The sequence below is a fragment of the Psammomys obesus genome, unplaced genomic scaffold (assembly GCF_907164565.1).
Source record: "Psammomys obesus unplaced genomic scaffold, mPsaObe1.curated_primary_1811, whole genome shotgun sequence".
Classification (NCBI taxonomy): Eukaryota; Metazoa; Chordata; class Mammalia; order Rodentia; family Muridae; genus Psammomys; species Psammomys obesus.
In genome coordinates this window covers 19,157,749-19,181,322 of record NW_026596039.1, presented here as the reverse complement: position 1 = coordinate 19,181,322, position 23,574 = coordinate 19,157,749, and the positions used below count along the sequence as shown (strand labels likewise).

General features: G+C 46.5%; 1 protein-coding gene across 1 annotated transcript in view; it reads left to right on the top strand.

Moving 5' to 3' along the window:
• The window catches only part of Arid3b (AT-rich interaction domain 3B), a 43,308-nt gene that overhangs the window by 15,994 nt on the left and 3,740 nt on the right, over positions 1-23,574 (top strand). Inside the window, exons 3-8 of the mRNA XM_055622416.1 lie at positions 7,157-7,228; positions 7,418-7,490; positions 19,358-19,541; positions 20,710-21,017; positions 21,140-21,394; positions 22,441-22,539. Of these exons, the coding sequence (XP_055478391.1) occupies positions 7,157-7,228; positions 7,418-7,490; positions 19,358-19,541; positions 20,710-21,017; positions 21,140-21,394; positions 22,441-22,539 (991 nt within the window). The remainder of the gene's footprint in view (positions 1-7,156; positions 7,229-7,417; positions 7,491-19,357; positions 19,542-20,709; positions 21,018-21,139; positions 21,395-22,440; positions 22,540-23,574) is intronic.

The following is a 23,574-nucleotide window of genomic DNA, read 5'->3' as shown; positions in this document are numbered from 1 at the left end:
TAAAGTCAGGCCCTGTCTCTGGGGAGGTAGGGCTCTAAGGAATGCAGCGCTGGCTCCTGAGGTCTTGGAGGCGTGGTCTGGTGGGGTTATTCCTGCCACCCCAATCCAAGTGAAAATAAAAGCCAAGCCTTCTTGGGTCTGGAGGCATTTGTTAATATTTCATCTTTTTCCACACTTGGCAATAATAAGCCTTTGGCTTCTGCTTCTGTAGCCTGGCTCTCTTCCTAGCTGTGGGATTGGGATTGTCACGGTGTCCCCCAGACAGTGGTCTGTTTTCATTAGCGCTCGGAGGAGGCCTCCTGCTTGATCCCCTGCCTGGCTCCTCTCTGTTTGCACAGGAACATACTTCTCTCCCTTGAGAAGTCAGTCGTCCTCTTTCATCCTCTCAGCCCAGGCCGACTGAGTCTCTTAGTTGGCTGCTCCTTAGGGAAGTCCTTTCCCATGGTTCTGCTGCCCAGAACAACTCAGGTTCTCAGAGTTGGCAAAGCCACCCACCCATCATTATTTATACAAATGATATATTAGCATTATAAATCACCACTGGGGGGGTTAAAAAAGATATTTTATAAATGAAGAGTCAGACTATTCTTTTGCCTGAAAGACTAGCTCCTGCGGAGGAGTTCCTTCTGTAATAGGTTGTGCTGTCCTTTCGTGCTAGCTAAGTACTAGTCTTTAGGTTGTGATACATGTGTCAACAGTTAATGTAAGGGCTAGAGAGATGGCTCAGTGGCTAAGAGCACTGGCTGCTTGTAAAGAGGACCTGGGTTTGGTTCCCAGCACCCACATGGCTTAGAGCCACCAGTAACTCCAGTTCCAGGGGATCTACTGCCCGCTTTTCACCTTCAAGAGCTCCTGCATGCACACGGTACACATAGAAGCACACACATATACATGTAGGCCTGGGCGTGGTGGTACAGAGACAGATGTATCTTTATGAGTTTGAGGCCAGCTTGGTCTACGTGGCAACTCCAGGCTAATATGTTAGTAGTGAGACCCTGTTTCAAAAAAAGATAAAAAGCTAATGTAGAAAAAAAATAATGATTAAAGAAGTCACAGGGGGTTGGAGCAATGGCTCAGCAGTTAACAACACTGGCTGCTCTTCGTAGACCAGGGTTTCATTCCCAGCACCCACATGGTGGCTAATAACCGCCTGTAACTCCAGTTCCATGGGATATGACACTCTTTTCTGTCCAGGCACATGTGATACACAGACATATATGTAGGCAAAATACCAGTACACATAAAATAAAAAAATAAATCTTTTTAAAAGCTCATAGACATAAATAGGATTGTTTTGTTTGGTTTCTCCCCACAGTGTTGGGAATTGAACCCAGGAACTAGCATAAGCACTACCACTAAGCTACATGCTCAGCACAATTTTTTTTAATTGTTTATCTCTCTGCATGAGACTCTGAGCTCCACTCAGACAGAGGCTTCGTGGAGTTTCTGCTTTTTCTCTCAGAAACGTTTAGAAACTCTGGTATATCCTCGATCAGAAGTTTGTAATATGAATGAATAGAATGAGGAGGGGGAGACTGAAAGTGAAATACACCCACAAACCCAGCTCGGATAGTTGTTTATACAGCCATATGTGTATATATTTTCCAGCCACTTACAGTTTGTTAAAACTATTAAGAATATTGATTTCTTCTTTTCTTTTCTTTCTTTTTTTTTTTTTTTTTTTGATTCAGAAATTGTCTACGCCTCCCCACGGTTCACAGTCAGAGTTTAAATTTCCTCCTGGTATTCAAGGCATTTCACAGCCTGTTTCCGCTTTAACTATTAGACTTGATGTGCTTACTTACATCTTCCTGCCAAAACATGCCTTGTTTATCCTCTACCCCATGCTCATTTGAACTATAAACCCCTCCTCAGTCCATATTTCCTCAAGGGCCCTCCAACCTCTGGCTCTGCCTCAGCCTTCTACCTCCCAAGCACTTTGTGTTTTGGTATTTGCAGCCTTAGCATATGTATGTTCAACTTGTTTTCCCAACTCCTTGGTAACCCTCTGAGGGTGGGGACCACATTTGTTTTGGAAAGCAGGGGAGGCTTTTTCCTCAGTAATTTGCCTTACCTGGGTGGTTGTCCAGAAAATCTGAATTGAATGAATTTATCATCATATCATTGCTTCTCAAGAGAGAAAGAGCAAAGCCTCATGGTTCAACCCTGCCTTGTGTGGGATTCCAAACTGAGACTCCACATAGGTAGACTCCACATAGGTCTACAAAGCTGGACCAAGCAGCTTCTCACTTCCTAAGAAGGCTTTCTCCGTTGCCAAGCCTTTAATCCCAGCACTTGGGAGGTAGAGTCAGGGGAACTGTGAGTTCGAGGCTGACCTGGTCTACAAAGTAAGTCAGGGCCATACAGGAAAAAAAAAAAAAAAATCTTGTCAAACCAAAGAAAGAAAAAAAAAAAAAAAAAAAAGGCTGCAGTGCGTGGCTGACATACTTCGCCCTCTACCCTGAACCCTCCAGGGCAGGGGCTTTCCTTTCCCTTATAATCTGGACATTTTGGTGCTCTTACTTCTTTTCCCTCCCTTTCTCTCTTACCCACTTGCATGGCGGCCAAGAACTGCTTCCAGTGAGTCTGCATTTATTTGTATACTTGAACTTGCCTTGCATGAGAAGCAGTCCCATCTTGCCACCCTAGTGCCTCGTTTTCATTTATTTATTTATGTTGTTACTTTTTCCAGGCCTGTGCCACCATGCCCAGCTTCTCTCTTTTTATAGGAAAATGGAGGGATGTTAGTCAGTGCACTAGGCTACACCCAGGTTGCTTGGCAACCTGATGTCACCACCTGCTGCTACCAGGTGTGTGCTTTCCAGCTAGAAAGGACAGGCCCATCACTGCATGTCCTCTCCTCGATTGCCCGCTCCACTTTGGTGTCTCTCCCAAGACACCTCGCCCCACCCCCTTTGTCTCTTCTCCTGTGCTCTCCCACTGTCTCTGTCTCTCTCCTCCCCAGCCCCATACAATAAATCGATTCATTCCAGATCTGTTGTTTGTGGCATTTTAAAATATATTATTATATGTAGGACTAAGTGAGAAAATTGATCTAATGTGTAAATAAACTGTAGCACACAAATGCTAACTTCTTGCCTCCTTTCTTTCCTCCCAGTCTTTCACTACCTTTTTAAAGGAGTTTTAAGGCAAAATAGTCTGGTTTCCTTGGGGGAAATGAGTTGAATGTGGGCATGGCAGCTAAAACTAGTCTTAGGTGGGTCTTTGGAGACAAACTGTCAGTTCCTGTGAGCTCCTGGTGAGATCAAAGATGTTGAAAGGAATTTCTGTAGTAAGAGGAGGCCAGAGAGGCTGTAAATGGCAATAAGTAACCACTGGTCACTGTGGACACCCACCCTGATTTCCTCTTAACCCCAGTTTTGGCTGTTTAATACTGCTGTCTGTGCCAGTGGTTCAAAGCCTGTTTCTGGAAGGGTAGACCCACCTGCAGTGACCTTTCAGCTTTCCAACCCCTCTTGATGGAAGAGATTGAGATGTCTCTTGGCATATATTTTACCCATTCTCCATCTGCCTCTGCTTTCCCCTATTTTTTCCACTACTGCAGTCCGTCATCCATGTCTAAGAAAAATTATTTTGTGGCTGATAACTTTAGTTAGTCACGTCCACATCCTGGTGATAGGTCAAGAAAATGTGACCTGCATATGGGAGTCATTTATTTATGGCATTCGATCAGTGTTGTAAACAGAGAAAAGAGCTGTAATCAACCCTTTCACTGCAGGCAGGAGGGTGACAGAAGAGACAGTGAATCCCAGGGAACTGACCAAGTCTGGGCAGGTATCAGTGCCTTTTCTGTGCTGGGGGTTAGGGCACCCTCAAGATGCTTAAGATTAGAGGTGAAGGGGTATAGGTAACCAGGACGTGAGGTGACAGCCCAGAACGGAAACCAGCAGGCTTCATGGAGAAACTAGCATCCCAGCTGGACTGCCAAGCAGGCAGGCTGCAGGATCAGTCTCATCATAACCAGAAAAAAACCTGCAAAACTAAGTAAAGATGAATTAATATGAGAGATTTCTGCATAGGCCCCAACCAAACTTTCTTGTTTTGGGGTTTTTTGTTGTTGTTTTGTTTTTGTTTGTTTATTTGTTTAGTTTTTTTTGAGACAGGGCTTCTCTCCGTAGCCTTGGCTGTCCTGGGCTTGCTCTGTAGACCAGTCTGGCCTTGAACTCACAAAGATCCATCTGCCTCTGCCTCCCTGAGTGTTGGGATTATAGGTATGCACCACCATGCCCAGCTGCCCCAACTAAATATTTTAAACTAAGAAATGAGCTGTCACTGGGCAGTGTGGCACACTACTTCAATACCAGCACCCGGGAGGCAGAGGCTGATCTTTGAGTTTGAGGCCAGCCTGTCTACAGGACAGTCAGGGCTACACAGAGAAACCCAGTCTCAAAAACAAAAAAACTACAAAAAAGAAAGAAAGAGAGAGAGAGAGAGAGAGAGAGAGAGAGAGAGAGAAAGAAAGAAAGAAAGAAAGAAAGAAAGAAAGAAAGAAAGAAAGAAGAAAGAAAGAAAGAAAAGAACTGGAGTATCCTTGCCTTGGAACAGGAGAAGGAAGACTCACACATTCAGACATTTTTTCTTTTCTTGCATTTAAAAAAAAAAAATCAGTGTCTCATTTCTGTCCTGTGGCCAATGTCTTTGTGGTCATTGGATTAGAGATGTTTCTGGCTAAAATTCTGTCACTGTCGCCTGCATTGGCATCCGCTTTATGATGTGCTCCTCAGTTCTTTGTTCTCTGTCCACACCACCCCGAATAGCTGACTCCTCTCTGGACTGAGCACATTTTAAGCTGTTTCCTGCTTCATGGCTACAGCTAAATGCTTAAATCCCTTGCAGTTGGGGTAGAGCTGGAGAGAGTGGAAGAGATACAGTAGATACCAACTTCTCTCCCAACCCCCCCTTTACCCCCAGCATTCTTCTCTTTTCTGTCTGTGGAGCTGTGCTGGCACTTGGGTGTTTATTTTCACACATAGCCCTAAGGTGGTCACACTGGCATGCTTTTTCTCACACCCCTCCCCCACTGCTGAAAGCCACACTCATTCAAGGTTGTGGATTAGATCCTCTCCCTCCAACTGAGCGTGACATAGTTCCTGGGCCTTTGGAATGCCTGCAAGTTACTGTAATTAGCAAAAACCCAGTGTTTTCATCTTGGCAACTGATAAAGAATCCTCCCTTGAGCATCAGCCTCAGCTCTCTAGCTGCAGACTTGGAAATTGAGCTGCCACAGTAAACAGCTGACATAACAGAAGCATAGCGATCCCCCATTAAATGTCTTTCAGCCAATAGGAGCTCCTGAGATAATTGACTTTCCAGCAGGAATTACTGGCTCAAACAAAATCATTGGGCATTAGGGCAACCTACTGCACTCTTTGAAAGGGGTTCGAATGTAACTGTCTGGTTTTGCTGACCTGACAGGCATATTTCACCCTGATTATTCATTGTGTTAGTTGCTACCAGATGATACTAGATTTCTGGTAACTATAATAATTACAGTGTGGGGTTGAATTTAACAACAGAAAAGATAAAAAAAAAAAAAAACCCACAGTGTTGCTTGGTTATTAGCTTGGACGCTAGTAACAGTGTCTACCTCCGGGCCTGCTGTGTACACTGTCCAATCCCTGGCCAAGCACTTCTTTACACACATCTTTGACAAGATAAGCAGGAAAACAATTTGATGTAGCCTGTTTCATTTCAACTGACAAGGTGTCACTTCTCTGTCAGACTTACCTCACTGTTAGAAGGAAGAAGTGCATCTGTATCTCAGTCAGCCTTGAGTAGAGAAGGCAAAGTTTGGCCTCAAAGAGTAGCTGACTAGTGCCTCTTGCTTCCAGGTACAGAGGGGCACAGGGTGTGCATGTGTGTACCAAGTAGAATTTGCCCAGGCTACCATTTCATGGTTTTAGAGCAAAATTCCTGTGGAGTCCAAAGGACGTTCTCCCAAGAGGTCCCTGCTCCTAACCTTCATGTCTTCCTCAGGCGCTTACATACTTCTGTTAGCAGGGTGGTGTGCCTGCATGTGCCTGTGGTCCAGGAGGGAGGACAGAGGAAGTATGTCATAGGTTCAAGGTGTAACTGCATCCACCAGGACAGGGTGAACGGAAAACTATACTGGGAGGTTTCATACTTGCCACTAGCACAGAGTTGGCTAAGTCATCTCCATGGTATATGTGTTAGTGTATTTGTTGAAGAGATTTTTAGTTCAAATAGCAAATTGATTATGTAGCAGGCAGTGTGATACTGTGCTGAGATACAAAGAAGATAAAGATTGATTTTCTATCAAGGAATGTTCCTTCTGATGGAGATGACATAATTCCAGAAGTTCTGAACTACTCGCATAGATTGATTGCTTTTGGGGTCCTCAATGAAGTTGGGTTGAAGGGTGGGTTTCCCACAGAAGAGGTAAATTGGTATCTGTCAAAGGGGTAAGTTATCCAGCTGAATAAAAAACAGAAACAAAGGCATACTTCCCCTTTCCTCCTGCTCAGCCATATGGCATTGCTTTGATCTAACCAAGGCTTGGGTTGTTTGTTTGGTTGGTTGGTTGGTTGGTGTTTTAATTTCCTAATGAAAATCAACTTTGTGCCTAGTCTGCACCTTGGGCATGGTCTCAGGCTGTGGTGGCCTGCAGTTCCTCAGGCATTTTCATCACTAGGCTTAGGGGGTGTTTCTGATGGGAGGCTGGGCTGAGAGACTTCAACTTGTGGATCTTTGTGCCATTCACTTGCCCTTTGACCACTCACAGTGCAGTGTTAGGGGCTGAGCTGAGCATCTCTGCACACACTGCTCAGTGAGTGTGTCTTAGAATGATAGCTTCCAGAAAGTCAGCTGGGATGGGGGTTCCTGTGGGCTTTTGTGTCCTTCTCAGCATTATCAAAGCATGAGCAACATCCATCTTTGCCAACAAAGGGAGATGAATCTTTTGAAACCCACCCACCACCCAGGCCATACACCATATTTTGAAACCATCATCAAAAGTAAAACGTCCTAAAAAGGTAGTAGAGGGTCTAGAATAGGCTTTTCTAGTGTGAGCCAGAGGAGCAAGATTGCTGAGGCTGGTCATCTTTCCCTGGATGGTCTTGCTCTCCCATTTACTGATTTCCACTCCCCTCTTAATGCTATGTTTTGTTCTCTTCAGAATGGTGCTTTGGCCTGGAGTGATGATGCCGATGGAGGCCGGGGAAGAGAGATCTCTCGAGATTTTGCCAAGGTCTGTATTATCTTGTGATAAAGATAGAAGCAGCTTTGCAGTGGGCTGTATCTCACCTCTCCACATATGATGTGAGTGGCTGATGAGTCACATTAGTAGTTACTCAGACACCTGTAGTAGCTCTGGGATGGCACCTGCAGCAAGCTGGGCTGTTTCATTGTGATTTTTCTCATTGGGTCTGGCCTGCAGCTGTATGAACTGGACAGTGATCCTGAAAGGAAAGAATTTCTGGATGACCTCTTCATCTTCATGCAGAAGAGGGGTAAGTGTTGCCTCCTAATTGTTCCAACTAAGTGCTTATTGAGTGATGACCTCTTTCACACCTCCCTATGCAAGAGTCATTTAGATAATTGGCAATCAGATTCAAGGGAGCAGAGAAGCCCTTAGCAAAATATGGATTTGGCCCTACTTTATTTTTGTTTCCCTTCTAAATTAACTGGTCTCTAGAGATACTTCATATTCAAATATGTTTTCACTGTAGCCGTACAGCTGTCCCATGTGGACTGAGAACAGTAAGTAAAAGCATAGGGCCTCCCCCGCCCAGGTGGTTCTGGAGAATGAAATGTTCCATGAAGAGGGAAGGCTGGTGTTACTTGTTGGGTTTCCTCGACACAGGTGGACTCTCTCTGCAGGTTAGCCACCCGGTGGTAGGCATCCATTCATAACCACTTCTCAGTCCTTTGTCCTCCTCTCCCTCCACCCTACTCCCTAGAGCTGGCTCCACTCTGCACCATGTCCTGACTTGAGTCTCCAGTCCAGTGACTCAGCTTCCTGGCTTTATATCCTGTCATAGCAATGGGTTCACCAGCTTAGGTCAGGCCTCAGGAAGCATGATCAGGACTTCAGTCACTTTAAGAGAAGACCCTTAACAGTTTATGTAGCTTCACCTTCATCACCCTTAGGATATAGCCACTAGAGAGGGCTGTTCCCACCAGCCTCTTCCCTAGAACCCTGCTCTTATGTGATCACATATCCCTTGGGGTCTGTCAGCAACTTTATTAAGATCTGGGAATGATCTTTTTATTTTTTGTTCTAGGCTGAGCTGTAATGGCAGATAAACATTCTTGAGTGCACAGCTCCTGTTCTCGCTTCCTGCTTTCTATCCTCCCTCCACACCTCCTCTTTCTGTCTCTCCACCCTGTTTCCTTTTTTCCTCCTTTTTTTTTTTTTTTTTCCTTTCAAAGCCTTATGCCTTCATGGTAGTGAGCTATCACTGCTGGTTTGCTTTAAAAGGCAATGGAAAGATTGGAGGCTTTGTTCCTCTGTCTCCAAGCCTATCAGAGCAGAATAAGCAGCCCTAATTAGTTTACTCCTTCAACAGTTATCTAGAGCTGTGTGTGTGAGTAAAAAACCAGAAAATACAGCCCTGCAAGACAATGTGACTGGCAGCAGGGAAACTCCTGTGCCCTAAGAGAGAGAAATCCACTTAATACTTTGGCCTCGCCTTCCAATTACCTTTTAATTATTTACAAGCTCTACCAGCGCAGCTGGTGTAAGCCAGGAGCTGATCCTGTCTCAGAGGGGCTGCCATAGCAGTATAGATTTTAATCAGTGGTTGAGTGCCCTGCTTTACTTTTCTACTTTATTGTTTTTCTCCTTTCCAGAAGGATTTTAAAAAAGAAAATGTAAGCTAGATCAGCCTAGTCATGAGTGGAGATTAGTAATGTTTGCTCCTTCCTGTTTCCTGGAGACAGTCACTTTGTCACGCCTCTGTCTCTGGAGCCAGGCTGCCTGGTGCTCAGGCTGTTTGCCTTCTGAGCATCTTGTTGGTTCTCCTGACTCAGCTTGCCGGCAGCTGGCTAAGCTGCCTGGAGCCTGGCGTAGATCTTCACCTCCACAGCACTGCTGTAGTTTAGGTCAGTGGCAGAGAGCAATCTTTCTGGCCCTGCTCTCCTGGCATTGCCAACTTGTCATCCAGCATGTTTCTGAGTGATGGCAGCTGTTGGTGATGTCAGTCTATAGCTCTTTGGGCCTGTCTTCAGCACTATTGCCAGATATTTCACCATTTGCTGACATCACCAAGAGAGTAAAAATAACTGAATTTCTTATTTGTTAGTTACTCTAGCAGATTTCCTTGGCCTTCGCAGCTGTTGACCTTAGGGACTGGATCATCCTTTTATGGAAGTAGACTTGTGCACTGTAAAGTATTAGCAGTAGCACCAATGGCCTCTCTTAGTAAATGTCCATAGTAGTGCTCTATCATAACCAGAAATATCTCCAGAAGCCAGGTGTAGGGCATATACCCATAATCTTTCCCCTTGGGGGTAGAAGCAGGAAGATCAGAATTCAAAGCCTCAGCAACATGGTGTGTCAGAAGCCAGCATGTGCCACAAGAAATTCTGTTTCAAAAAAAATGCCTCTACATACTGTAAATGGCTGTTGGGGACAAATAGCCCTCTAGAAAAAGCCACTGCCACATCATGGGGAAAAGTAAGTAGAAAGTTTTTGATGCAGGAAAAAACAAAACAAAAAACCAACTTCGCCGGGGAGGCACTGGCACACACCTTTGATCACAGCACTCGGGAGGCAGAGGCAGGCGGAGCTCTGGGAGTCCAAGCCAGCCTGTTTACAGAGCAAGTTCCAGGACAGCCATGGCTACGCAGAGAGACCCTGTCTTGGAAAAAGTAAAAGAAAAACACCCAAGCTTTGTGGAAATCATCTTACCTCATTTTAGGGTCAACTTTTGTCAGGTAGTCTCAAGCTGTCCCCCACCTCCTGCTTTAGAGCGTGACTGTGAGCTCCAGGAACTCACCCTGTGCTGAGCACAGGGCCTTGGGGGCAGACCCAGAACCTCCTTCCTGGGACAGTCAGCAACCAGTCTAGCTTAGAGTATGGTTCCCATGAGCTGGGAAGCAGGTTACACTTTTCAATGTGTGAAGCATGGGGTCTTTGTTCTTGTTTGCCCTCTTCAGAATGGAATATGTAGGGCATTCCGGGTGTAGGTCCCCTCAGTTGGGATCTCTGCAGCAAGCCAGCCACTGGCCTTCCAGCTCATTGGAAGGATAGGCAGTCCATTCCGCAGGACCTACTCACTGTCGGAAACCTGAATTTAAAAGTCCTGGTGATGCTCACCTGGGCTGGGAGTTGGGCTGGGCAGCTTTCATATAGCAGGCACCTCAGAGGAAGTGGCCGGGGCTGTGAGGGAGGCAGCACACAGCAGGCTGCCCCAAATGACTGCAGCTGCAGGTGATAAAAACAGCCATCGTGTGGGAAGGAGCACAGGTTGTAACTGCTGCTTTGTGCTGTCTCCCGCCTGGTAACACATTTGGGTGAATTGACTGCAACAGATGGGCCTTTCAGCCTTTGGCCTTTAGTTTCTATGCTGAGCTCAGTTACTTGCACCCTGGTGGCTCCTCCCCTCCTGATAGGTCAGTCTGCCAGTCTAAGATCACAGTGGGCTGAGCTCCTGCTGGCCTGAGGAAATGAGGCCCTTGGAGGCAGAAAAGGCAAACATCCACCCTTCTCCAGGGTCTTGAGCAAAGCCTTCTCCTCAGCCACACCTTCTTTAAAATGGATGTTGAAAGTTCAATTACTTAGTCAGTGTGGAAGCTTCTGTGTTCTACTTTCATTGCTCTGCTAAGCTCCCCGCAGACGACCCTACCCTTGGGAGAAACAAAGAGAAAAGCCCCTTTAGCAATTTCTTATCAAGTTAATTCTATGAAAATACTCCCGAGATTCTCTAAGATCAAATGTTTCTTCCCTTTTCTTGCTAAATAGCACAGTCTTTTGTGGACTGAAGCCAAGCTGAATTACACACATTGTTTTTGCACTGAGTTTATTTCCGTAGCAGAACATTGTTCTCATAATGATGCTTAGATTTCAGTGCTCTGGTGTCCTTTATTGCTGAACATATATGCAGAGGTGTATGTGTGTGTTGCCAAAAATAAAGCCAAACGAACAATTGTAAATAAAATTGTCTATTAATTTAACTCACGGGGGGTGGGGGGTGGGGGGTGGGGGGTGGTTTCCCTTAGACAGTTTTCTCATGCCCAAAGGGGAGGGCCTAATTTGTAAGTCTGATAAGCAAAGGCAGTGAATAGGTAGTTGCATTTTTCACTTCATCAGTAAGAAAGAAAAGCTCTTCTTCCCCTGAGAGGAAAAACAGAAGTGTGAGCTCATTAAAAATGGTGATTTGATGGTGGTGAGATTTTACAGTTAAAATATGACCATGAAGGATCAGGCCCAGGGTTAGGAGACTTACCTAAAGACAGAGTGGACTTAGCACTTGGCCTCTTCTAAGTCCTAGGCCAGTGCTCCTTCCTTCTTTTTGCACTACCCTTGAGAGACTCAAAAACCTTCTGGCTTCCTTTTAGAGATGCAGGCAAGCCCTGTTCCATAGGGCACCCACTACTCCACTGGCCACTGTCTAGCAGAGGATTTGCTGAACTCAGTAGCCCTTTTTATAAAAGGGAAATCTTCATCTCTAGGTCAACCCTGTATCTTGGAAGGATGTAACAGCTAAGCAATAGGAAGAAGGCTGCTATTGGGACTTAGGAGAAACACCCAGAGTACCCCCATTAGCAAGTCATCCTTTCTCATCCCTATGTCCCCACCCCCACCCATCACATGCCAGGGTAAATAACTGCATGGTCACAAGGAAGACATTTTTTTGTCAAGACCTTACTCAGAGATCTGCCCTCCCACAGGTTCTGTCACGGCTACAGACTGCCCCTGGTTTTCCCCAGTGGATTGTTAGATCTGTTTTGATGTGCATATACAAAGAATTTACTGTGGGAAAGGGGGTTGGTTTGCCTTTAAGTGCAATTTGAGTGTTTTTCCTTCTGTTGTGTGCTTATCTATCCATCTCAGGCAAGGAAGTGTTCCTGACATATATTGCTTTGCCTTTTGGTGGAGGTGGTTTCTCCTGTACTCTGGTCAATCTTGTGGTGAATGCTTTGTGCCCTGGACGCCCTTTCTAATAGACTTAAGATGTTGTTTGTCAGATGAAATAGGTTTGGGAACCTTGTGTTCACAGTTTATCCACGAAGTGAGAGCTTGAAATGCAAGTCTTCAACTCAGGGTTAGTCTTTGAGTTAGAGCCTTTTCTGTCCCCCAGGTGATCGATTCAGCTGCTGCTGCTAAGTACACAGTTTTTCTTCTTTCCATCCCTAATTGTCATTTAATACCCTGTAACTACCCAGCTATCCACAATAATGGGAAAGGGAGTCTGGCTTTTTAAATGTACAGTTATTTTGAATTCCCCACTTTTAAATTCATCCTCTTTCCCCTTCAAAATCTTGCATAGGTGAACTAGCCTAGGGTAAAATTAAGTATCTGTAGGCTTCTGTCCCCTCTGTTGCAACATGAGTCAGCATTTTGAGGGCTGGCCTAAGGAAAGGCTGAGCTGAGGTGTTGGCCCACTTCCACCATGAGGATGTGGCGAGGATTTAGGAGATTGTTGCCACAGATTGCAGAAGAAACAGATGGGCATGTGTGGTCCGGCCTGGCTGCTGTCCTCGCCACTGAATTTTTGCAAGATGTAACCCACTAAGAAGCAGACAGAAGGAAGACTACAGTCCACCCCTTCAAACTCTTTGCTAACCTTTGAACCCAGGGGGTTGTATATGCTGAGCTGGCACTCTGCTGTAAAGTAAGAGATGTTATGGTCACAGCCATGACTTTATTATTAACCACAGCAGAATGTAACAACACCTAAAGCAAACCCAAGCTGGAATATCAAAAAAGACTCATTTAAAAATTAGCTTCCTGGTTGTAGAGCAGCCAGAATCTCACTCATTGCTGATGGAAGTGTAAATGGGAGTGATAAATCTTGTCTCAATCAGATAATGTGTTGATACTACAGCACCATACAAATGAACTGTTGCTGGAACATTCAGGACATTTCTAATAGACCTAATGTGGAACAAAAGCCAGACATAAAAAATTATACTATGTATGACTCCATTTATACAAAGTTCAAGAGAACAAACATCAGAATGATAGACACCCCAGCCTGGTGTAGGTGGGAGGGTGACTGTAACTGGGAAGGAAGGGCTTTGAGGGAATTTGCTGATACTGGAAACGTTTCATATTCTGACCTGGGGGTTAATTTTACTGGTACTTGTGGAAAATTCTCTGCAGATTTGTTAGTCTAAGTTACAGATCCATGCTGTGGGCAACTGGAGAGAGAGGGTTTAAGTATACTTGTCGTTCTGATATCAGGATATTGGCATGTCCATGGTTTTGCCTTGCCTTGTTTAACAAACTGCTGCTACCCAGGCTCCAGTTGGGGGGGAGATACGTTCTACATAAATAAATCAGAGGAAGAAATCACGAGCTATTTCCCTTCGTTATCCTGAGGAGCAGGGCAAGGATTAATACAGAGGAGTGGTAGAGATGTCAGTTCGCCTTCCTGCCTCCACACATCACACATTCCTGGCCTAACATGGATTTTAACTCCTCTAGACTCCCTCGTAGGCTGCCTGTCAGGCTATGGGTGTGATTAATGACCTTTTCAAAGCCAGGAAAAAAGCAACAAGGGTTCCTAGCAGGGCCACGCCCTAGGTCCTAGGCCCACACCCCTGACTAGTAGACAGGAAAGCACCCTTTGATTCTTTTTACTCAGATTGTTGCTGGTCTTCATTGGAAAGGGTGGTGCTTCCCCTCAGCATTTTCCTAGACCCCCCCCCATTCAAAGGCAGCTGTCTCTTGATTTTGCTCTAGCTACATTTGTGTCACCTGAATGAATGAATGAATGAATGAATGAATGAATGAATGAATGAACGAACGAACGAACGAACGAACGAACCAGGCCAGGGAGCAGCTTCTGCCCAGCCATATCTATCCAGGAACCTCCTGATAACAGCGCTAGTCTGTTAGTACTCTTGTCCAGCAGTGGTCCCGCCACCAAGGGTTAAAGCTCCAGAAGTCTCAGAGGCTTTGCTTGGGTCCCTAGCCCTCATAAAAGCCTTTCACATCCTGTCCCTGGGGCTGCCTCAGGCTCCCTGGCTGAAATCTGATAAGAGCCCTCTTTGTTGCAACTGTCAGTCTCCTTTATTGAGGAGGGAACTAGAGACCAGTGGCATTTCTTGGGGTACAGATAAGGCCCTGGATTCCTGTCAGAGTGAGCATGATTAATTACCCTCAATCCTAGCTCTTGCTTTGATAGCAGTAACTGACAATCTGCAGGCTTCCCTGTCAGGTGCCACCCCCAACCTCCGTACATCCCCTTCCTTGTTGGAGTAGAGATCCTCTCCTACAGGGCCAACACAGACACCCACAGAGTTCTTTTCCATGGGTGTTTGCCTCTGCTGCAGCTCTTCAGTTGTTTTCAATGCCCCTCTCAAGCAAAGCACCTATTGGTAGAGAGGAGGATCCAGTAAAGCTTAGCGAGCAGCCAGAGACCCTTTGCCCTTTCCAGCAGTGTGGGAAAGCAGCCATTGCTTGTGAACTTGAACATCATACACCAGATCTTAGGTCTCATTGGTCCTTTCAAAGAGAAGATTCCTGATCATCCATTTCAAGATTTGGCAGCATTAATCCCTAATTCAGACAGGCTCCTAAAACCAAGCTCCTCCCCCCTTTTAGTAATAATATGCTATTTCCCATACACACACACACACACACACACACCACACACACACCCTGATATTGGCACAGCCCCTAACAGACTTCCCTCTGTCTTCATAGTAGCATCTCCTTTGGACAAGGGAAACGGCTTCCAGGTCCATTCAGTGCAAAGCAAACTGCCGAGAGACCAGCCTAAGGATTCCAGTTGGTTCTCCTATTTGTCAGGAAAATCAAAGGCAAGGCAGGTTTTGGTTTTTGTGTCTGGTTTATCTAGGTAATGTAAGAAAAATACGTGTTTCTGAGGGTGCTCAGGGGCTAGCCTGCTCTAGGAACCATGTTAACACCTTAGCCTCAAACCAGACAGACAGTACCAGTCCTCTTGTGGAACCTGGAACCTCTTCTGGAACTCAGGGGTGCCTGAGCTGTGGAAGGCCATGGGGTGAAGGGAAACAGAACCCTGGCTTTTCCATGCTGCGGTCTCTGATGTGAGAAGATTTTGCCGGGTGTCTGCTTTCCCTGTAGGGGAGCTGGTAAAGTTCCTGGTGAAGGTACAGCCTTGACTTCAAACATTGCTCTGGCCTTTCCTACCTTCTCAGGTCTGGTTTTCTTCCCTAAGCAGTTCCCAGTTTCATACCTGAGCATTCCCTAACTATAGAGTCTAACTTTGATCACAGTTGCTAGATCTATAATCATGTTTCCCTTTATAGACCTCCAGTGGGCAGAGCCTAGCCAAGTGACTACTTCAAATGAGCATGGAAATCCTTCCTCAGGAACTATCTTGCAGAGGCAGGATGGTCTACAATAGAGTCTGTCATGGCTTGTGTGCACACCTTGTTTTCAGTCAGAAAGCAGGATAAATCGGGCGGTAGTGGTGCACACCTTTAATCCCAGCATACAGGAAGCAGAGGCAGGTGGATCTCTGAGTTCGAGGCCAGCCTGGTCTACAGAGCAAGTTCTAAGACAGCCATGGCTACACAAAAGAAGCTCTGTCTCAAAAAACCAACAGCAACAAAAAAAAAGATAACAAAAAGAAAACAGGATAAGCATCCTGGCCTCTTCACCTTGCACACCTGGCTTGTCTCCACATGAATTATGACTGTTTCAAAAAGTAGAATGCATTATATTTTTTGGAAGTTGTAGCACTATTGAAGTAATAGTGAGAAGAAGAAAATAGTGCTGTTCAGACATGGTGATCTGACACCATGGTTCTCCACAGACCTTCTGAAGAACAGTATGTCTCTGGCTGATAAGCCCTGCTGTGATGGTTCAGTGTTCAGCTACAGATGACCTGTGTGCCCCACACCCACCGACCTTCTTTCTCACTGCACTTTGCCTTCCCACTCCTCCCACTGATGGAGTAACAGCTGCTTTGCCTTGTCAAGACCCTCCCTCTGCACCCATTCTTCTCTTGCTGGCCTTCGTAGTAGGAGCCAGAGCTTTCCTCATTCCAAGCTTCTGTTCTCCAAACTCTTCAGTAGTGACTCTGATCTGAATGATCTGAATGGTGGGACCTGAGAGGGGGCAGTCTGTTTAGGACCATCACCATTAGGCATTCAGAGCTAGTGATGGGTCTAACTGAATGGATTACATGCTGCCCCAGGCCAGCCTGTGTAGTAGAAAATGAACTCCAGACCCTTCTGCCTCTACCTCCCAAATGCTGGGATCATAGCGATTTAGCCACAATAATATTAGCATGAAGGAAAAATAGCCTCTGCTTTTACAGAGCTAACAGTTCTGGGAAATCATTTGGACAGATGTCAAACAATGACAGTAGTTTGCTGAATTTGGAAGGGTATCACAGAAATCCTAAAAGGAAATGAATCTGTGTGCACTCTTAAAACTTCTCCCTGAGGACAGTGGATACTGAGGAACTTGATAATGGAGACTTGAGTGGAAACAAGTACTTCAGATCTGAGGAGAGGTAGTAGATGCAAATATGAGCTTGGCTTGAGGGTGATGTTGAAGTGGCTCGGATGATTAGCATGAGAACAGTTGCTGGGATCTCCTGGAAATAGACCATTTTTTGTGGAATATTAGTGAATGTGGGTTACATGACCTAGTCATGTGAGGTAGAATAAGCATTGAGGTTTTGTAGGCTTTTAAATAAGCAGGTGAAATACATAGTAAAAGCAAGATATGATCTGGTTGCAGTGTGAAGATCAGAGGTGTGAATCCAGGCTGCTACAGGTGAGCCAGTGTGACCTCACCCAGGTTGATGGCTCAGGCCAAAAAGGAAGATGCTTGTGAGAGGTACCTCAGAGGAAGAGGCAGTGTAAACTCCTCTAACAGCCTGAGAGTGGGTGATGAGAACAGCCAGGGATGATCCAGAAGTTCCGCCCAGCATATGAGGACTGTGGTATTGCTGGGAAGAAAAAGGAAGAGAGGGGCAAGGAGCGAGGTTAAGGAGGTGAAACTGAGGTTGGTATGCACGTTTCTGACTTGGAGGTGGACAAGTCACCCATGTGAAGATGTCTTGGAAGCTTCTGAAGGATAGGGTTCCAAAAGAAGATGGTACCAGCCCTGATGCTGCCATCTTGGGCATTTTGTTGTGGTAAGAATGGGTTTGCTATTCAAAGCAGCACAGAAAAACAGTGGTCAGCCCGGAGCTGTGAGTCTTAGGAGTAGGTCAGATTATTTTCTGTAATAATTTGGGTTTCCTGTATCTTTTTATTTATGTATGTAGAGACAGTGCTCAGTGGTCTGTGCAGCAGAGACCAGCCTTGAATTTCAACTTGAGATTCTTTTGTCACAGGTACTGAGGTACCTAGAGTTAGAAACATATATCATTGTCCTTGGGTTACCTATGCATTTTAAAGCTCAATAGCCACCTCCCATTCACATGAAAGAGTTCTGGTCCTACTAGGTGAATATCCCAAAGCTGTGTTCACACTGCTTTCTCTTCAGAAATGGGGACGTTGTAGAGGCATTCCCGGGGATGACACACAAGATTGTCCTTTGGCTTCCACATTCACATACATAAAAACTTGACATACACAAATAAAGATTTATTTTTATTTTTATTTTTTGAGACAGGGTCTTACCATGTAACTCTGAATGGACTATATAACTCTATGTAGACCATGCTGGCCTTGAACTCACAGATAATAGAGATCTACCTGCTTCTCCCTCCCAGGTGCTAGGATTACAAGCATGTGCAATCATACCTTTGTATTTTACTATTTTATGTATGGGGGTGTTTTGCTGTGTGTCTGTGTACCATGTGCATGCAGTTCTCACAGAGGCCAAAAGAGGGCATTGGATCCTCTGGGACTAGAGTTAGAGATGGTTGGAACTTCCTGTGGGTGCTGAGACTCAAATCCAGGTCCTCTAGAAGAACAGCCCATGCTCTAAAGTGCTGAACTACCTTTTCAGTCCCTGTGAAAGTTGTTGGTTTTTTGTTTTGTTTTGTTTTGTTTTTTTAAGTGAGAGGGAACCCTTCATTCCATTATTCTGCTTGGATTAGCCTATGAAACAGCTGAGGAGCTGGATATGTTGTCACAGCTTAGATGGCCAACACTTGGGAGGCTGGGGCAGGAGGGTTGTGGATTGAACCAACCTGCTCAATTTAGCTAGATCCTGCCTCCAAAAAAACCTTATTTTTGGTGATGCTGACGTTCAGCTGCTAAAGTAGCAGCACTGGAAAGGAACAGCCTCTGTTCAGGCTGGCTTGCCATTATGAGGCAACTCAGTAAGATGGGGGCAGGGAAGGGGTGGGGCAAGAGCAGCAGCCCACATACAGTAAGGAGTCTGCCATCAAAGGCAACAAGTCTCATTCACTGCCCCGGATGCTGACCCTTCCCTGTGGAATTCTCCCCTCTGACCTCCAGATCATTAATCCCGAGCTGCCAAATGACAGTCATCCATCACGCCTCCTGACCAGCAACCCAGCCTCCTGTGAAAAGACCTGGGCCCCTCCCTCCCTCTTGTCCCTCGGTGCTCATTAGAAGCCCTTCCTGCCCAGTGCCAGGTTTCCTAATCAAGTCCCTGGCTCCTCTCACTTCCCCTCTGGGCCAGTGGGCGGAAGCTGCTCTGACCCTCCCTCTTTCAGAGGCCAGGGAGGGGTGGGGTGATTAGTGAGTGGGGAAAGAATTGTTGAGTGGCTTTTTATTCCCTTGGAGACCTTTATGTCCAGTAGCTACTTTGACTGGACTAGTCATAAGAGAAAAAGAAAACATGTCTCTCCATCCTGTCTCCGGAGAGAAGACAGGCAGTGTGCAGAGGAGTCTGTTCAGCTGCTCACAGCACCAGCCGGGCTTTAGGCAGGTGGATCCCAGCCAGGCCCTGAGCAGAAATTGATTCCAGAGGCTCCAGGAGTGAAAATTGCCAAAGTATTAAAAATTATCTGAGATTATACTTCTGATAACAAAACTCTCTCTGTGTTCATCTGGATCAGAAAAGCTAAAGGACTCACTTCAGGCCACAAACCCCGAGTTGGGCCTGTCCTGCTTATTCTAGAGAGAATGGATACTGAGTCTGTCAGGTCTACGGTGTTTGAGTCAGACCATACTTAGGAGATTCACAAGCAATGTGTCCAGCCTGCTCATGGTGAGTGTGCACAAATTTCATGTCTTTCTGCTCAGCTTGACTGACACAGGCTTCTCTCTTGTTGAACAATCACAGGCACCCCTATCAACCGGATTCCCATCATGGCCAAGCAGATCCTGGACCTGTATATGCTGTATAAACTAGTCACAGAGAAGGGGGGCTTGGTGGAGATCATCAACAAAAAAATCTGGAGAGAGATCACCAAAGGCCTGAACCTGCCCACATCCATCACCAGTGCTGCCTTCACCCTCCGGACGCAGTGAGTGGCCAGGGCGAGAAGGAAGCTGAGCACAGGCCAGGGTCAGACTGCTGAGACAGTGAGGAGCCTTTCAGATGAGTTCCTTGGACCTAAAAGGCCGCCCTCACCATGGCTCCCTAATGTTCTGTGTGATTTAAACGTCACAGTCTCTCCTGGCAAGTAGATACCATTTTGCAGATTATAAAATCTAAGCCCTAGGCTAATTACTTTAGTCAACGCCATACTGATCCAATAGGCCTGAAATTCAGCCTGGGCTTGTCCCTACATTCTACACTCTTTCCTGAATATGACTACCCAGGTGATCCCCTTTACCCTGTATTCAGCCTCAGGTTAGTCCAGCCTCATGGGTTGCTGACCTGTTTTTGCCACTCTTTGACTAGTTACAAGGGTTGACAGAAACAGTAAGTCAGAGAGTACCCATATAGAACAGAAGCCAAAGTGTCAGGTAGGATGCCCTTGCCTTGTTGAAAGATAGTAAGGCTTTGGGGGCCAAAGAGATGGCTCAGTGATAGATGTTTGCTGCCAAGCCTGACTACCTGTGTTCAATCCCTAAGACTAGCATGGTACAAGAGGACTTGTGCAAGTGTCCTCTGGCCTCTGTTAGCAGCGCTATGGCATGCAAGTGCTAATGCACATAACACATACACAAAATCAGTAAATGCAAAAAGAAAGTGTTTGTCCACCAGGGCTGTTCTAGTAGAAAGAGACATCCCTGTAACTGGGATGTCAGGGTTTTGGAGGAAAGAATGACTCCTTGGAACAGGTGACACACAAAGAAGGGCTGCCCTCCTGGGTCCGAGACCGGGGGGGGGGGTACTTCCTGTTTGACCAGTCTAACTGAATCAGGGGGAGCAAAGAAGGCACTATGAAACTCAGGCCTCATTTCCCTAAGGACATTCCAAAGGTATGGGACCAGAGGGAATATTATGTTAGCTAAGGCCCCAAGGCTCCCTTTATGACTGATGCTTCAGAGTCAAGCAATGTGTGTGCCTGGGTAATGCTAGAGAAGCCTGGAGGAATGTGTCCAATGAACCAGACTCTTCATTTCTGTTGTATGTACCCTACCACACCCTAACTCTTGACTGACCAAAGCTGCTTCCAACGACACATCAACTTAAACTGGACAGCCCCTGGTACTGTTTTATTATTCTTCCTTCCTTCCCTACAGGTACATGAAGTATCTATATGCCTATGAGTGTGAGAAGAAAGCCTTGAGCTCTCCAGCTGAGTTACAGGCAGCTATCGATGGCAACCGTAGGGAAGGTCGGAGGCCCAGCTATAGCTCCTCCCTCTTTGGCTATTCTCCTGCAGCCGCTGCTGCTGCTGCTGCCGCCGCCGCTGCTAACGCTGCCTCCGCAGGGGCTCCTGCCCTTCTCTCACCCCCCAAGATCCGCTTTTCCATCCTTGGGCTTGGCTCCAGCAGTGGCACCAATGCCAGCGGCCCTCGGATACCCGCAGCATCTGCTCTCAGGAAAGGTGAGCAGAGCCTGTGGAGGAGGGAAGAGACAGGGAAAAGGAGCCCAGGTTCCCTTTGCCCAGGGTGGGCATTGTGGAGAAGGTGTAAGTCTTGGATTGCTCTAGCTCTGCTTTCTTCATAGGTGATGGAGTCCCAGTGACAACAGTGCCTGTGCCAAATCGCCTGGCTGTGCCTGGGACTTTGGCGGGCCAGCAGACTAGCAACCGGACTGGCACACTGGAGCAGCTACGGGAGCGTCTAGAATCAGGGGAACCCCCTGAGAAAAAGGCATCAAGATTGTCAGAAGAGGAGCAGCGCCTGGTGCAGCAGGCCTTCCAGCGCAACCTCCTGAGCATGGCGCGGCAGCTCCCCATGAAGATCAGAATCAACGGCAGGGGTGAGCATCGCTGTATACCCACCTTTCCCTCATAATGCCTGAGGGTGTGCGGTGCTGGGTACATTTTGACTCCCTGGCCTAGGAAACATCCTCTCCAGCCATCCTTTTCATTGCCCTAGAGGAGTCTAGAGCCAGAAGAGAGCTGCTGGCAGTGTCTGCTTGCTGAGATCTCACCACCTTAATGGTTTCTAGGTCAGAAGTTGCTTCAGGCACTGAAGTCCTTGTTCTCTAACAAGAAGGAAAGTGGTCATTCAAAGAGGAGACAGGCTGTGCCCCAACCCCCTAGCCTTTTGATCTGTCTAAATTATAGGGTTTTGTATCCACCCCAGTACCTTACCGCATATGGTCAGGTCTGTCATTTCTGAGATACAGTGGAGCCATCGGTGGCCTCAGGAAGAAGTACATAATACAAGTTTATCAGTACATTTGACATTTTTTTTTTCTCCTTCCCCCTCCTCATTTTTCTTGTTTCCTACCTTTTTTTCTCAAAATACACATTCCATTCCCCTCATTCTTCTCCCTGCACTCCCCTTGAAGCCCCCTTTCTATGTCTTTGTTGCTGTGGCTCTCTGTAAAGCAAATGGGCAGTTGTTGCTGGGAGGGGAGGCAATGTGAAAGGAGCCCTTCAGAGCCCCAGGCAGCCCTCCCTTGGATGAGGGAACCATTTAGAGGCCAATGGAAAAGGCATCTCACATGGCATGTTTGACTCTGCAGAGGGAGAAGGGGGAAGTCAGTGAGCCAGGCAGAAGCCCCATGTACCTGCCTTTCCTTGGGGCAGGAGGACTAGGTGCCGGAGATCCTCATAGTTCAGGTGTGCCAGGGCTTATTTCCTGGGCTGATCTACAGTGGGTACTCAGTTAAGGTCAATCTGCTGTCCCTTCACTCTGAGAGGGAAGTGAATTGGCAGGAAGCTGGTTAGCCTGGCTGGGCTGCCAGACCTTTGACCAGAGGTAGTAGAGATAGTGTTACAACACCGGTCAGCGTGACTAAGCAGCACCAGATGACAGCAGAAAGCTTAGGCAGGCCTGCTTTCTCTGATCCCACAGAAGACAGAGCGGAGACTTCAGCTGCAGCGCTGAACCTGACCACGAGCAACATTGGGAGCATCAATATGTCTGTGGATATTGATGGCATCACCTATACAGGTAGGCCCCTGGAGCTGGGGAAGGCCCATGCTGACTGCCTGCTGCAGTGCAGCTTCCCAGCTGGCCCTGCCTGGCTCCGTCAGACATGTTGGGATGGGGAGGTGAGGGTGGGGTGGGGTGTCCTTTTACACTGCTCAGCATTCCTAAGATGAAGAGGCCCTGGACTGTACGTGCACATATTGACAGTATAGCCAGTCTTCTGCAGTGACAAGAACCTGTCCAGGCAGTGGCCGCTGAGTGGAAGATGTGATTTATATGAAGATTTTTGCCTTACACATTTCAGTATACATATGAGCTAGGTCACCATCTACCATGCACAGTGTTCCGGAGAACAAGACTTCTTTCCCTGACTGCAGAGGACTCTTTAAATGGTCTATCCATGTCTTTTGGAGGAGGGAGGTGGTGTTTGAGACACCATACAGGGTTTCTCTGTATAGCTTCTGGTTCTTCTGGAACTCACTCTATAGCTAACCTTGAACTCAGAGATCCTCCTGCCTCTGCCACCTGAGTGCTAGGATCAAAGGTTTGTGCCACCGTGCCAAGCTCCATGTCTTTTCTAAAAAGTATTTTGTGTGCCTGAGTGGTTTTTTTTTTTTTATTTAATTTAATTTAATTTATTTTATTTTATTTTATTTTATGTGCATTAGTGTGAAGGTGTCAGATCTCTTGGAATTGGCATTATAGACAGTTGTGAGCTGCCATGTGGAATTGAACCCGGGTCCTTTGGAAGAGCAGACAGTGTTCTTAACCACTGAGCCATCTCTCCAGCTCCATGCATGAGTGTTTTATCTGTCTGCATGTATATCTGTACATTGTGTGGGTGCTGGGAATCCAACCCAAGTCCTCTGGGAGAGCAGTCACTGCTTTTAACTGCTGACCCATCACTCCAAACCCATCCCCTCGCTTTTTTAAATGAACCAAGGACTACGACACCAGTATAACTAGGTGTGGTAGCACCTATCCACAGCCTCAGCACTCAGGAGGCTAAGGCAGCCATGTCATGAGTTCAAGGCCAAACTGTACTACAGAATGAGA